General features: G+C 48.0%; 1 protein-coding gene across 1 annotated transcript in view; it reads left to right on the plus strand.

Moving 5' to 3' along the window:
• Positions 1-13105, plus strand: part of Slc25a48 (solute carrier family 25 member 48) — a 36018-nt gene extending 22913 nt beyond the window's left edge. The window contains exons 6-8 of the mRNA XM_076857626.2: positions 4872-5129; positions 7640-7773; positions 12983-13105. Coding sequence (XP_076713741.1) covers positions 4872-5129; positions 7640-7773; positions 12983-13105 — 515 coding nt within the window. The remainder of the gene's footprint in view (positions 1-4871; positions 5130-7639; positions 7774-12982) is intronic.
• The last annotated feature ends 1140 nt before the right edge of the window (positions 13106-14245 follow it).

Here is a 14245-nt window from a genome sequence, read left to right on the forward strand (position 1 = left end):
GGAAGAGGTTGGAGACAGTGGTCCATGTGAGCTTCTAGCATACTGTGACCTTCCCCGGGGTCCTTGGACAACTGACATGCAAGTCCAGAGACTTTTGTTGTGCACATTTCCAAGAGCTACCTTCTAAAAATTTTCCAAACTAAAACTGGTCCACAATTTTATTTTAATTGAGTTAGCAAATCTCTGATTCAGCCCTTTCCTGTGGTTACCTGCCAAGGGTCCTGGGCCACACCTTCCAGACCATGGAGCACCTGGGAAATACTGCTGCTTTCTAGAAGAAGACTCTCTTGTTCATTCATCAGAAGTGATAGCTTGATCTGGTCAAGGATATTTATTGCTCCAACTATTGCTACTGAATTAAAAAGAAGAATTAGTGTAAATTCATTATTATTTTAGTTTGTGACCTTGAATCTAACCAATGGTATGGTTGCAATGCATTTTTAAAAAAATTTTTTAGTTGTAGATGGACAGCATGCTTTATTTTATTTGTTTATTTGTATGTGGTGCTAAGGATTGACCCCAGTGCCCACGCGTGCTAGGCAAGTGCTCTACCACTGAACTACAGCCCCAGCCACGCCGTGCATTTTTATTTGGGCATAAAATAATGATGACTAACTTTGATGAAGTTGTGATTTGAGATCTCACTAAGAGTCATCCATACCACTATTGCCAGTGTAGATGGACAGTAAAAACTGCTTCCTCAGAGATTTTCTTCTGGGTGTGTCAGCTCCTAAGTATCACAGAGTTCTTTCACCCTGAGAATCAGGAGAGGGTGATCGGCTGAGGAATCTTAGCTGTTACTAAGTGAGCTGTGACCGAAATAGTTTGTTTCAAGTGTAGGAAGTGATTTTCGGGTCAGGTGTGGTCATACATGTGCACACAGCTGTCAGGACTCATCAGAACTCAGCAACCATGCACTTAAGAGGTACAACGTTTAAGACTGAATACAAATTAGACCTCAACTGAAAAACTGTGGGTTGGGGGTGTGGCTCAATGGTAGAATGCTTGTCTAGCATACACAAGGCCCTGGGGTTGATCCCCAACCCAATGAATAAATGAATAACACTAAAAGCAAACAAATAAAACAAGGATAGAAGGTCACAAGCTCAGGAGAATGATTGCTCTTCATGGAAAGAAAGATAAGACTTACGAATGGGAAAGAGACCTAGTCAAGGATAGTATACTTCAATATGCTCATAAGGAAATGCTCTTTTAAGGAAGTAAAGTGGTATCCTCTTAAAAAACGTCAGTTCATTAAAAAATAAAGACCATGAAAATGTTTCAGATCAAGGGAGAAAATGCTATAAAGAAAAACATTAGAGAGTAGATTTAACTATTATCAGTTTAGATGTTTTAAACTGACAACTCTGCTATGGTTGCATAAGACGGTATCCCTAGTCTCAAGAAATGCATTCGGAGTATTAAGGGGTGAAGAGCCATGATGTATGTAACTCATCCTGAAATAGTTTACAAAGGAAAACTGTGTGTATATGTGTGAAAAATATATGTGTGTGTATTCAAAAGAATTTCCTTATTGCTTACCTTGAGAACAAAAGAAAAAAAAAGAATGTTTTGTCCTTGTTGGGTTTGGGTGACAAAGCAAGTTCAGGACATGTGTTTTTCCAACATCTGTGTCTCCAAACAAGGGGGATTTTACCACGACCCATCCTTCAATCGGTCACTCCTGAAAGCCACACCTACCCACACTTGGGGAGCATGAGTGAGCTGAAAGGAGCTCTAAAGCCATATGGTTGCTGTGGCTTGGATGAGTGTCCCCCAAAGGGCCCATGTGTTAAAGGCTTGATCCCTACAGTGGTGCTATTGAGAGGTGGGTTCTAGGGAGGTACTTAGGTCATTGCAGGGGGGCATGCCCTCAAAGGGAATAGTGGGACTCTAACCCTTCCTTATTCCCTTTTGCTTCCTGGAGGATGAGGTGGGCAGTTTTCCTCTATCATGCACTCCCACCATAATGTACTGTTTCACCAAAGACCCAAAACAATGAGCCAACCAACCAAGGAAAGGAACCTCTCAAACCATGAACTGTAATAACCTTTTTCTCTCCATAAATCAACTGCCTCAGTCATTTTATTATAGTGATGGAGAGCTAACGGACACAACAGTACAAACTTGAGTCAATACAGAGCTGTGTCAGCCTCCTGGTGATGGTCATCACAAGGGTAGTCACTATGAAAATTATGTTGCTTTAATAGTCATAAGTGGGTAATTCTCAAGCAATAAATCCTAGATTTTTTAAATAAAAAAGATTGCTAGATTTTTATTGGAAGTGCATTCAATCTATAGATATGAGGAAAACTTGTTTCTTAATAATCAAAGAACATGGTATATATATCAGTTTATTTAAAGCCTTCATTAATTCTCTTAATATTTTACAGTTTTCATAATGCCTTGCAAATACTTTATTAAATTTCTAAATATTTCAGATTTTTGATATTAGAAAAAGCATTGTTTTATAAATTTAAATGGTTGCCTAATACATAAAATAATACATAAAATGCAATTAGTTTTCTATATCAACTACTAATATAATAATCTTACTAAGCCTGCTATGTAATTCTTTTATTCTATAAGTTCCTTAGGATGAAAAAAGAAACAGTTTTGCTTCTTTTTTTTCCAACTTGTATGCTCCATCCCTCCTCAACCCCTTTACTGCCCTGACTGGGACCTCAGATTCAGTGTTGAATACAATGATAGGAATGGATACCACTACTTTGCTCCAGAACTTAGGAGATATAATATCCAGACTTCATGCTTGAGTATTAATGTGAGCTGCAAATTCTCCAGATGCCTTTTATCAGGTTGAGAAAGTTCTCTTATTCCTAATTTATGAAAAAGATAATATATCATGACTATAAGCAGTTTGTACTGGAAATGCAGAATCAATTTAACATTTGAAAAATCAATCTGTAATTCATCATCTTCACATTAAAAAGAAGAAAAAAAAAACATTTGACTATGTCCGTTGGCACAGAAAAAGTTATTTGACATTCTAGAACATCTATCTGTAATGAAAATTCTAGATTTTTTTATGTTGCAAACTTAGAAGAATACAAGAGAATTTATTGTTTACCTGGAGAGTAAAGGAATAGAATACAGACTTTTGTTGACAAAGCCAGTTGGTGAGTTGGCAAGTGTTTTTTCGGTGTCTGTGCCTCCAAACAAGCCAATTGTTATTTGCATGCTGTCGTCTTTCAATCAGTAACTCCTGGTCAGGTCAGTGTTACCTGGAGATGAAAGTGGCCTGGCCAAAGTTCATAGAGTGGGACAGTGACATCTATTCTGTGTCATGGGCAAACTTCCCAGAATGGCCCAGGCAATATCATCAGGGTTTGGGAAAGAAAGGGATGTCCGAAGACCTCTCAGTGGGCTTTCAATGGCCACATTGTCTGATCTTGCTCAAAGAAACTTGTGCCCTCCCAAGTGCGCTTTACCCCTGATCACCTCCCTATGGGACACACAGTGGAGGAGGTGAGTGAGGCTCAGTGTCCTGTCCACATTGTGTGGATGTCAGGGAGTCACTCACTTCTCCACACACGGGTGGAAATCTGGGTTGACTGTGTTCAAGCACACTTTGCAGGCAAATAAAAACCTCCCTCTGACCTCACAGACTTCTGGGAAAGTCCAGGGGGTCCTTTAATCCCAAATCTGCAGTTGGGACTGTGGAGTCATGAAGCCGAGTGTTTGATCCTGAGGCATGTACGAAACCAGATTGGAACATGGTATACAGGGAATTAAACCCAGGTAGCAAAGTAGTGTCATGATCATGGGCAGACTTCATTCATGTTTCCTGAGAAAGGTCACTCTATCTTCTCAGGACTGGAAGGTCTCCTGGGCGTGAGCCAAAGCTGTGCTAAAAGGTTTGAAACAGGGAACAAGATGAACCTCAGGGAGGCAGGTAAGAAGTGACCCGGAGGACTAAGTAGGAAGGAAAAATTTTTCTGCTGGCTCTATAAACCTTAGAAGAAGCCAGCAGCATAAGCCACCATCTGCCAGCACAGAGGCCAAAAAGGAGCCACTACCTTGGAGCCATGGATTTTGAAGGCCCAAGGGCTCCAGTATTGCCCTAAACTGTTTAAGGGCACAGCCTGGCCAGAGCTGAGTGAGTCAGAGTGAACATGCCCAGCCCTGCAGCCATGGGGTCCTGCAACTGATCACACCAGACGCCTCGCCTCGCTGTCAGTATCACAATCTCTGGACACTTAGGGAGCCGACAGTATGCTAACCACCAGGCCCAGCACTGTACATGTTTATCTCATTTAACTCACAACAGCCTGTCCCTGATTTAAAGATAAGGAAACAGGCTGAAAATGCTGACCTGTCCGGATCAAAAGTTTGTAAGTAGTGGAGTTAGGATTTGCAGACAGGGCACTGGCTCCAAATCTCATTTACTTTGGTGCTACATTGGGCATCGGTACACAGGCATACACAGACACAGACACACACACAACAGAGAGAGAGAGAGAGAGAGAGAGAGAGAGAGAGAGAGATACAGCACATTAGATTCTCTAGGCTCTGCTTCAAGAAAGAGCTTGGTGTGTCCACTTGTCATTGATCCTAGGCACATCTGCTTAGAAAGACACAGTGAGAGTTGACCAGAAGGCCCTGGGAATCCTAAAGCAGCTTGCACTTTGTCACCTGACTGGAATTGTCTCCAATCCAACTGTGCAGGTTGGCAGGGGCTCCTTGTTGGGTTTTCCAAATTCTTTTGTGAGCTGCCCAATAGGCCGGAAGGTTTGGTAAAACCCCAAGGCCACGTGAGTAGAACTGTCATGGGCTGCACTGGCTCCAGTACCAGGGATGGCCAGTTTCTCACCCCTGGGTCACATGCCATCTTCTCTCCCCTGTCTCTGTAGCCAACCTCAGAGTGAAGTCCAGGGCAGCGGCTCTTGGGGAGCAGCCAGCCTACCAGGGACCGGTGCACTGCATGGCGACCATCGTGAGGACTGAGGGCCTGGCGGGGCTGTACCGGGGAGCCAGTGCCATGCTGCTGAGGGACATCCCGGGCTATTGCCTCTACTTTATCCCCTACGTGTTCCTGAGTGAGTGGATCACACCCGAGGCCTGCGCAGGTCCCAGCCCCTGTGCTGTGTGGCTGGCAGGCGGCATGGCAGGTAAGAGCAGCAGCGGCTGGAGCCCTGTCCCTGGGCCAGCCACTGAAGTTCAAAAGGGGACAATGGTGGAGCCTACCGTGACCTTCTGAGCCATGGGGGAGGTGGGACTCATCCAGCCACACATCCAGGAATTCTTGGTTAAGTGTTCCTCTGCGCCAAGCCTAGAAAGGTAGAGAAAGAGCTCGGAATGGCGGGTGCCCCCTCATCCTCTCATCCCCTTCACTCTGGAGCTGTGAGAATGGAAGTCCCCATGGGGGTTCACGGACTCCCAGACAACAGAACGTTTTCTGAGCATGCAGTCTACGTCAGGGACTGCTGAGCCACGGGCAGGAAATCTGCTCTCATAGCTCTCCTGTGCTGACTCACTGCCAACCTTCCTGTGTGAGGAAGTCACTGTGTCTAGAAGGTAGGAATCAACCTCCCCATGTCACGGATGAGAAAACTCAGGGCCAGATATACTAAGTAGCCCACCCAAGGTCATACAGCTAGTTCAGGGATGAGTCTCACAGCAGGGACCCTGCAGTCAGGAAAACGCAAGTTCAAATCCACACTAACTCATTTTGTGACTGTGGATTTGCCACTTAACCTCCCTGTTCAGAATATCCCTATTTGATTTATGGTAACACTCAACAGACTCCAGTGGTTTTCCGGGCCCTCTCCGATTTGGCTCCTGCTACCCCTCGGACCTCACTTTCTACTCCTCTCCCTTTACTTCCTCTTCTCCAGCCACACTCATCTCTTTGCTGCAACTTGACCATGCCCTGTTCTCCCCCTTTGATGAGAGTCATTTTAATGGAGAGAAGGGTGTTAAAAACCTAACTTAAGGCTGGGAGCAGTGGTGCACGCCTGTAATCCCAGAGGCTCAGGAGGCTGAGGCAGGAGGATCTCGAGTTCAAAGCCAGACTCAGCAACTTAGTGAGGCCCTAAGCAACTCGGTGAGACTCTATCCCTAATAAAATATGAATATGTATTTTAAAAAGGGCTGGGGATGTGGCTCAGTGGTTAAGCACCCCTGAGTCCAACCCCTGGTACCAAAACAACACCAACAAAACCACCCCAAAACCTGATTTAAGTGGGATTCAAAGAGAATGAGATGAAAGAAATAAGAAAACCCAAATATATACAATACTTCTGACAAATTTTGCTGTGCTCTAATGAGGAATCGAGAAATGGAGCAGGCTATAGGCAGAGCAGCACATGGAAGTCGAGAAAAGACTGCTTTTCAGGAAGATAGATATCTTGACACATTCAATGCTGACTCACAGACTCCAAGAGAGAAGAAAATCTTTGCTCCTTCCTCCTTCTTCTCTTCCTTCCTCCTTCTCCTCCTCCTAACTAGCTATGCTTGAATTCAGCAAATACATAATACAGCCCACGTCTTGCCACCAAACAATTCTGTGTTCCCTGTGCCCCCACACATCTGAGGCCCATCTCTTGCCCTGCTCCTCGTAAAAGCGCAGTGAACACTGGTTGGCCCAGAGGATGAGAAGTCTCCATCTGCTCTCATTTCTGTTGAGAGCAGGTGCGAGCAGCCTGGCAGCAGACCTCATTTCATGATGCCCTTGTCGTGGGCTGAGCGCACCAGGGCAGACCTGAGGAAGCATCCCATTATTCTGGCAGAAGGAGTTGAGATCCAGAGGCTTACAGGGGGCAAGAGGCTGAGGGGCCTGGAGGTCAGGAGCGACAGAGGTTCAGAATAAGTGAAGGTGTCTTTTAGGAGCTGCTGGGCAGCAATTATTTAACCTAGCAAACCAGCTGCCCTGGACTTTGACATTGGTGCATTTTCTCTCTCCACCAGAGAAGGTGCCAATTTCTGTGTTTACACAATAACCTGGCATTATTTTCCTAGAATCCTTTAAAGTCACAAAAGTGCTCAAACTGGGGCATGGTGCTTATCCAGTGGGGATGACTGTGGTGTGTGGTCCCACAGTTCTATTCCACATATTTGGATTTTGAAAAAACAAAACACACACATACAAAAAAACCTTGTCCCTAATCTTTTATGCAATCCCCAGTTTGGCCCTTCTGGGTGAGGAGCCATCTGCAAGTGTTTATTCAGCTTCTCCAGGTTCAATGTAAATCCTGCCCCGGGGGGAGTTGAAAACCTTTAGCAGCCTCACCCTGGGCACTGCCTCCTGCTGCTCCATTCTTGTGGAGCCTGTCACTGTCTCACCCATCATAACAATAAACGCTGCCATTTGTCCAGCACTGACTGTGGACTGGCAAGTCCATGGTCAAGGCTTCATGCTTATCAGTTCACTGGGTCCTTGCTCCGTGAAGATAGACACTGCTCTACTTTACAGATGAGGGGCGCCAGGCTCTGAGTCCCACAGTAAGTGGCCGGGCAGGATCAGAAACAGATTCTGCAGGTCCCAGCCCTGAGCTCTGTCCAGGTCCCTCAGCAGCTTAGGGAGCTTCTTTGTGGTGGAAATCCTCAGGGAGCCAGGTCCCACCAGACTCCAGCCAGCCAGCCAGCCAGCCCTGACACCTGATCTTTTCTCTCTTTGCAGGAGCAATTTCCTGGGGGACAGCAACTCCTATGGATGTTGTGAAAAGCCGACTCCAAGCTGATGGGGTTTATTTAAACAAATACAAAGGCGTCCTGGACTGCATCTCCCAGAGTTACCAGCAAGAAGGCCTCAAAGTAAGTCCCAGTCCTGTGCCAGTCCCTGGGAGATGCTTCAGACATTTGGGGGGCATGAGACCCCAGAGGAGACTGAGGCTCTGTCAGGTACCATTTATTAAGTACCGTGCATAGATGCCGCACCCAGCACTCCGCCTGTGCTGTCTTGTCTAGTTCTCACCCCAGCTGGTGGAGTGGGGAGGTGTACCTCCTACCTGAACAGGATCCCAGAGGACTGGTGACCTGCTGTGGTCCCATGGCTGCTGGTGGTGGAGCTGGGGCTTGCATCTGCATCTATCACCAGTTTGCTTCTCATCAAAATGGGATGGGTCCTTCTTTCCTCTGCCTCTTAAGTGGGAGATTCCAGAGCCCCCTCACATCCTTCTTGCCCCTGGATCACCTCTTCTTACCAGCTCTAGGCCCCCAGAATTATCTTCAGCTCCCTACCCCACCCAAGGCCAGACCCCCATCACCTCTGGTCTCTGCTGTGGAGACACCTCTGACCCAGCTCCCCAGGCCTTGTCTCCTCCGCTCTTCTGCCTGTAGCCAAAGAACTTATCCCCCTCTGACTACCAATCTATCCCCGAGCACAGACCAGACTTCCACATCTGGTGTCCAAGATTATAAAGAGAGTATCACCCTCCAGAGAAACCACTGTGCCTGCCCTCCCTACAGTGGCCCCTTGCTCTCTTGGCCTGGCTGTTGGAGTGAGCAGACTTGATTTTAAGGTTGGGCCTGGTTATCTGTGAGCTGGGGGAATCCAAATTTCCCCCAGGTTTACATTGAACCTGGAGAAGCTGAACAGACACTTGCAGAAAGCCTGCTCATCCAGAAAGGTCAGACTGGGGGCTGCAAAAAGGATTAGGGTCAGTGTTATTGGTTTTTTGTTTGTTTGTTTGTTTGTTTTCAAAATCCCCTTTCTTTTCCAAATATGTGGAATAGAACTTTGGGGCCACACACCAGGGTCACCCTCCCTTGGATAAGCATGGAGATTTTGAATCCACTGCACCTCTCCTGTCCTCCTGCATGGCACTTCTCTCATACCACAGTGGACAGCAGACTTTCTATACCTGCCCTTCTCCTCTTCTGCTATTTCCTCCCCTACTTGGAGAAAGGTCCAGAGCTCTGGATGACCCATAGGAGGCTAGCTAGCATGCTGTGTGAAAGGGAGCAGGATCCAAATGCCCCTGAAGCTAGAGAAAAGGGCCCAATGCAAAGGACAGAACTACAAGGGGTCAGTGTGACTTCCAGCCCTTCCTGTGAAATCATCAATTTCCTCTGTAGAGGAGGCTGCAGTCCGATTTGACAAAGGATCTCGGGAAAAATGCCTGAGGGCTTTCTATTTTATATGTTCACTGTTAATTTGACAAATGCCTACTTTTAGAACAACCCAATATGTGCCAAGTTCAGTTCTAGGAGTCGGGCCTAGAACAGTAAATAAAGAAACACAGCCCATGCTCTGATGAAGCTAACTTCCAGGGAGCCAATGATGTACCCAGGTCCCAGGGCTTCATTCACACAAGCAGAGTGGGGGAATAAGGGAGGTGAATCACAGATAGAATGTTGTGTCCACCTCTGGTCACTATCTATAGATTAGGACACGGATGCTGCTCAGAATGAAGACCAGAAGTAAAACTTCATAGCACGTGAAGGAAAGGCACGCACTGGGACTGCGACTCTGGTATAAAAAGATGTGATGTAGAGGGAATTTTATTTCTCTCTGTGTTTGGGGAAAACTTGAAGCTTTTCTGTTTTATTTTGATTGTTACAATTTTTACAAGAGCTGCTCTGACAAAAGGGTCAAGTTTTTTTTTTTCTTTTTTCTTTCTTTTGTATTTTTTCCTTTTAGCAGAGGCACAGTTTGTAATTCAACCAACAATTTCAGAGAAACACAAAAGATATTCAAGTGGGGTACTGCTTTTGTCTGTTTCCCAAAATATTAATGTGCCATAATTCCAAGCAATCTATACAGGCTAAATGTATGGCTGATATTATTTCCTCCCTAAATTACGGGCTCCATAAAAAGTGGAGTCCTAGAAGGCACCGAACCAGGCGATCAGGTCTTAGTCTTGGTACCATTGGGTTTGAAATAGACACAGGAGTACTCAGCTTGATTAACCACGGCCCCAGCCGGATGGTTCAAGATTAAGTTTTAAATTTTTATTAATGGATTAGAGACAGATAAGGGGTGAGCATAGGAAAGTTCCAAAGGCACAGGGAGCAGACTGTCTCAATGGCCCCCTTACGGCCGCTGTCCTTTCAAAAGCAATGGCTATTATGAGTTTTTCATGATATATTCCAAGAAGACTGCCTGCACAAGCATATTTATGTGATTGCATATTTATGTGTGAGGGCATATACGGACATTTCCAATTATACAGTGAAAAGAGAAAAAAACCCACAATCCTGGACACTCAGGTTGCCTCAAAGGCCATTTCTAGCAGCAGGAGCCACCTTTGCTGAGGGCCAGGGGGAGGCTGAGGCCCCAGGGGTCTGAGCTCTGCTCTCTGGACCACGGTGTTTGGAACATTCTTTGCTGTATCTTAGAGGCAGGCACAAAGCCCTGTGCCCACCTTCCACTCACCTGCTCTGGTTGTCTGTAGAAGAACAACTTGGGGTGACAAAGAACCAGAAAGAAAGGGACAAGGGAACAGGACTTGAGTAGCTGTTGGTAAATCACTTCAAGATGGCAGGGGAGAGGCCTTCGGGGTGGAGAAGCCAAAAGTCCATGTTCTTGCTCGAAAGCCTTTGAGTGAGAACAGGAGGAAGACCTAGCGCCCTGGAATCCACTCTCTGCCCACCGCAAGGCTCATCTCTGGCCACAGAGGGGGCCATGCTGAAGGGGCTACTGACAGCAGGATGGGGTTGGATGAGAGATCGATGGAAATGCTGTAGGTGGACCAGCTTCCTGAGGCACCGGGGGTCAGTTCCTGGTCCCCTGGGGGTCTGGAGCCCTCCTCCTACTCCAGGAATCCCCCACTGCCTCTGCACCAGGAGTCCTGCGGCTCAGAGACTGTTCCTTTTTCACATGGGGGAATTCATTCATCTCTTCATTCACTGATCCCTCCGTTGGCTCATTTAATAAGCAGATATAGAAGGTCTCTGCTGGCAGGTGCTGGGGACTCAGATCAGCCACACCCACAATCTGCACTCACTGCCCCTTGGGGGACAGACAGGACACAGGCAGTGGGAAATCAGTGTGAGAAGTGCTGTAAAGGGGAGATGCTGAGTGCACAGAAGGTGACAGGTCATAATGGACCTTGGGGAAGCCATGTGAGGATATCCAGAGGCTGCAAGCCAGATCTCTAGAACATTTGTGGCAGAGGGGACCAGAGGAGACCTAGTGGTGGGAGGAGCCGGCTCCTCCAAGGAACCACCGGTGGTCAGCCTGCTCCAGGTGTCAGATATGATGAGCGGCAGCCCAGAGAGAGTGCAGGGCCAGGGCACGTGAGATGTTGCAGGCCAGGGAATGGCATGGACTTAATTTTGGCTATTGGGCAGCTATGGAGGCTTCAAGAGGAGTAATTTGGTCGGGCAGGACCACATGTTCTGAAAACGTGGGGTAAAGCCAGCAGCTCTGCCCATTATTCTCATCCGTGGGCTTCACAGCAGAGCAGGGGTCACAGCTCCTGGACAGAGATCCCTTTGTGGGGCAGGAGGCCCACACTCCAAGCTGGGCTTGCCTGGCCCAGCTTCATAGAGCAGAGCCAAGCCAAGGCCCAAGGGAAGCCTCTGTGGGCACCCAGCATGGAATTTTCCTCTTGGAGCTTGACCCAGTTCCTTGCTGTTATTCTGTCACTCTGGGTGAGCTTGTGGAATTCCAAAAAGGTTAGACATTGGAGAGGAGGGCTCATGTTACCAGGATCTGGCTTGCACCCTGCCCAAATGGCTCCAGGGTTTAACTTGCTCACCTCTGGGGACCTGGGTCCATCAGCTCCGTTACTGGCCAAGCTGAATCCCTAGGTTGTCAAGATCACCTGGCATCTTGGCCAATGACAATGACCTTCACGGATCCTAACACGGCAGCCCAGGGTCCAAGGGAACTAGAGAAACACAAAGGGCTGGTCACTGCTTTCTTCAAATGCCCATGTCAGTTTCTCAAACTTAATGACCTCTTTAAACCTGTCAGAGCAGGTTTAAATCTTGTGCCTGATAGTTCTCAGGACGTTCATGCTTGAGTGAGGATTGGCCTTGGGTGGTTGTTTCTGCCCACGGAACACATTAAAAGACAGATCCTGCCACACCTCCACTCGCCCAAGCCCTTATCTGTTCTCATCACTGTCTGCTTATGTTGTTCCTAAATGGGGCTCATGTTCTCCAATAGGTTGTAACTGCCCAATTTGCCAGAGCCCGCTTAGCACCACACAGGAAAACTCAAGGAGGGAAGCATCTGATGATGTCCCTAGGAATGTGAGATAAATTCAGGTGACAGAGCAGCAGAGGCAGAGTCTAGCAGCTCCTCAGGACAGGCCACGCCTCCTCAGCACTCATGCCAGCGTTTGAGGTTGAGTTCTTTTCACTTTTAGGTGACAGTTTTCCATAATGACAATGGTGGGGGTGGCAGTCAGCAGTGCTGGGTGCTCACCATGCGTCAGGTGCTGTGTGAGTACTTCAGAAGCCTCTCATTCAGTCCCTCAAATCGCAGCTCCATTTTACAGTTGGGAACGTGGAGTTCCAGAGAGTTTGCTACTCGCCCAGGTAACCCAGATACTCATTGGGAAAGCGGTGACCTGACTCCACATCTGAAGTTTTAAGGACAGCTGAGTTTTTCACTTGCAGTTTTGGAGATGTCACATGAATGAAGCACCTTCACCGTGGTGGCATGGGTGATGTTCTGCCTGCTTAGGATTTCCAGATTCCTGAGCCCGTGTGTGTGGGTGTGTGTGTGTGAGAGAGAGAGAGAGAGAGAGAGAGAGAGAGAGAGAGAGGGAGAGAGAGAGGACAATCAAGCACGTGTATGCAGGGACTCGACAGTGTCTTAGGGACTCAGTGGTTTGCCTATGGTCCTAAGTGCCTGTATATCAGAGTGGCGGGGGAGGGGGGGAGGGTGCTCCATCAGACATGACATGGGTCAGGACAGGGGCATGACTGGGGCATCCCATGTGGTCTTGGCTTGCACAGGGCCAGGGGCCAGGGTGGGCAGCACTACCAGCTGTTTCTCTGGCTCCCAGGGGTGGCACTGCAGAAAGTGTGTGTCAGGTCCTGCACTAACTGGGCCTCCTGTACGAAGGTGTTTTTCAGAGGCATCACTGTGAACGCTGTGCGAGGCTTCCCCATGAGCGCCGCCATGTTCCTTGGGTATGAGCTCTCGCTGCAGGCCCTGCGCGGGGACCAGGCTGTGACGAGCCCATGAGGGCCAGGTCATTGTGCTTCCTTCCCAGCCAGTTGTGAGTATGAAACTCCTCTCTTCATTGTGAAAATGCCGTGGCCTTCTGAGTTTGTTTTTCTGTCACCTGTGGACTGGCAGTGCGCTGAGTCCTCGGCGACTGAGGTGGGCACAGAACTTCCCTGGTGTGGCCAGTTCGCCTCCCCTTGTTCCCATCCCACAGCCCTCGAGAGAAGTGCAGTGAGCTCCTCTGTTTCAGTGGAGTGACCAGGCTCGGAAGTGAGGACTCCCAACAAGGCCTCCACTCCCTGCTCCAAGGGCACCACCTCCCCACCTCCCTGTTGAACTTCAGAGCCTCAGTGTGAGAGCCTCCATAAGCTCCTGCGGCCCTAGAGGACAGGCTTCGGCCACCATTCCTGGCCTCCTGTGCTCCCCGCTTCTGAAAGGTCACGGAACGTGAGGGATTTTCTAAAAACAAACCTGAGCAGGTGACTCCTTTGCTCAAATGCCCTCAGTGGCTTCCCCCTGTCCTTTAGACAGAGCCCATCTTTGACCCTGCCCCTTCTCCAGCCTCAAATCTCACACCCTCCTGAACATCCCATCTCGTCCTCACCCCTAGGTCTTGCTCAGGCTGCGCCCTCTGCCCGACTCCCTCTTCTCCCTCCTTCCCCCTCGTCTTGGCTTCATCAGGTCTTTGTCCAGCAGCCCCAGGTATAGAAATATCCTCCCCCAGGATGCCTGCCTGATTTCTCAGCTAGGATGAGGGGTGCCTGCTATAGACACCCCATGCCACCTGGGTGTGTTCCACCTGCCTGATTGCTGCCCCGTTCCCAGCCAGGTGAAGGCCCCAGCACACTGCACCCCACCCCCTGTACTGCTAGGGCCTCCCACAGAACTCCACAGATGGCCTCCCAGCAGCCATGACTACGAATTCTCCCAAAGAGGGTCTGCATCAGAGAATTCTAGAAAACTTCCAGGACCAGCCCTGGGAGCTGACTTAAATAAACTGCTTCCAATGTTTACTAAAGGACTGACATTCACAGCTCTTCTGGCTTTTTGCTCCTTTTTTTTTTTTTTTTTTTTTTTTGGAAATAAAAGGAAAAGGGTAGTAACACATTTTGCATAACTAAACATCTTGATGAAGAGTTATTGCATTTGGATAATGTC

Source organism: Callospermophilus lateralis, chromosome 5, assembly GCF_048772815.1.
Source record: "Callospermophilus lateralis isolate mCalLat2 chromosome 5, mCalLat2.hap1, whole genome shotgun sequence".
Classification (NCBI taxonomy): domain Eukaryota; kingdom Metazoa; phylum Chordata; class Mammalia; order Rodentia; family Sciuridae; genus Callospermophilus; species Callospermophilus lateralis.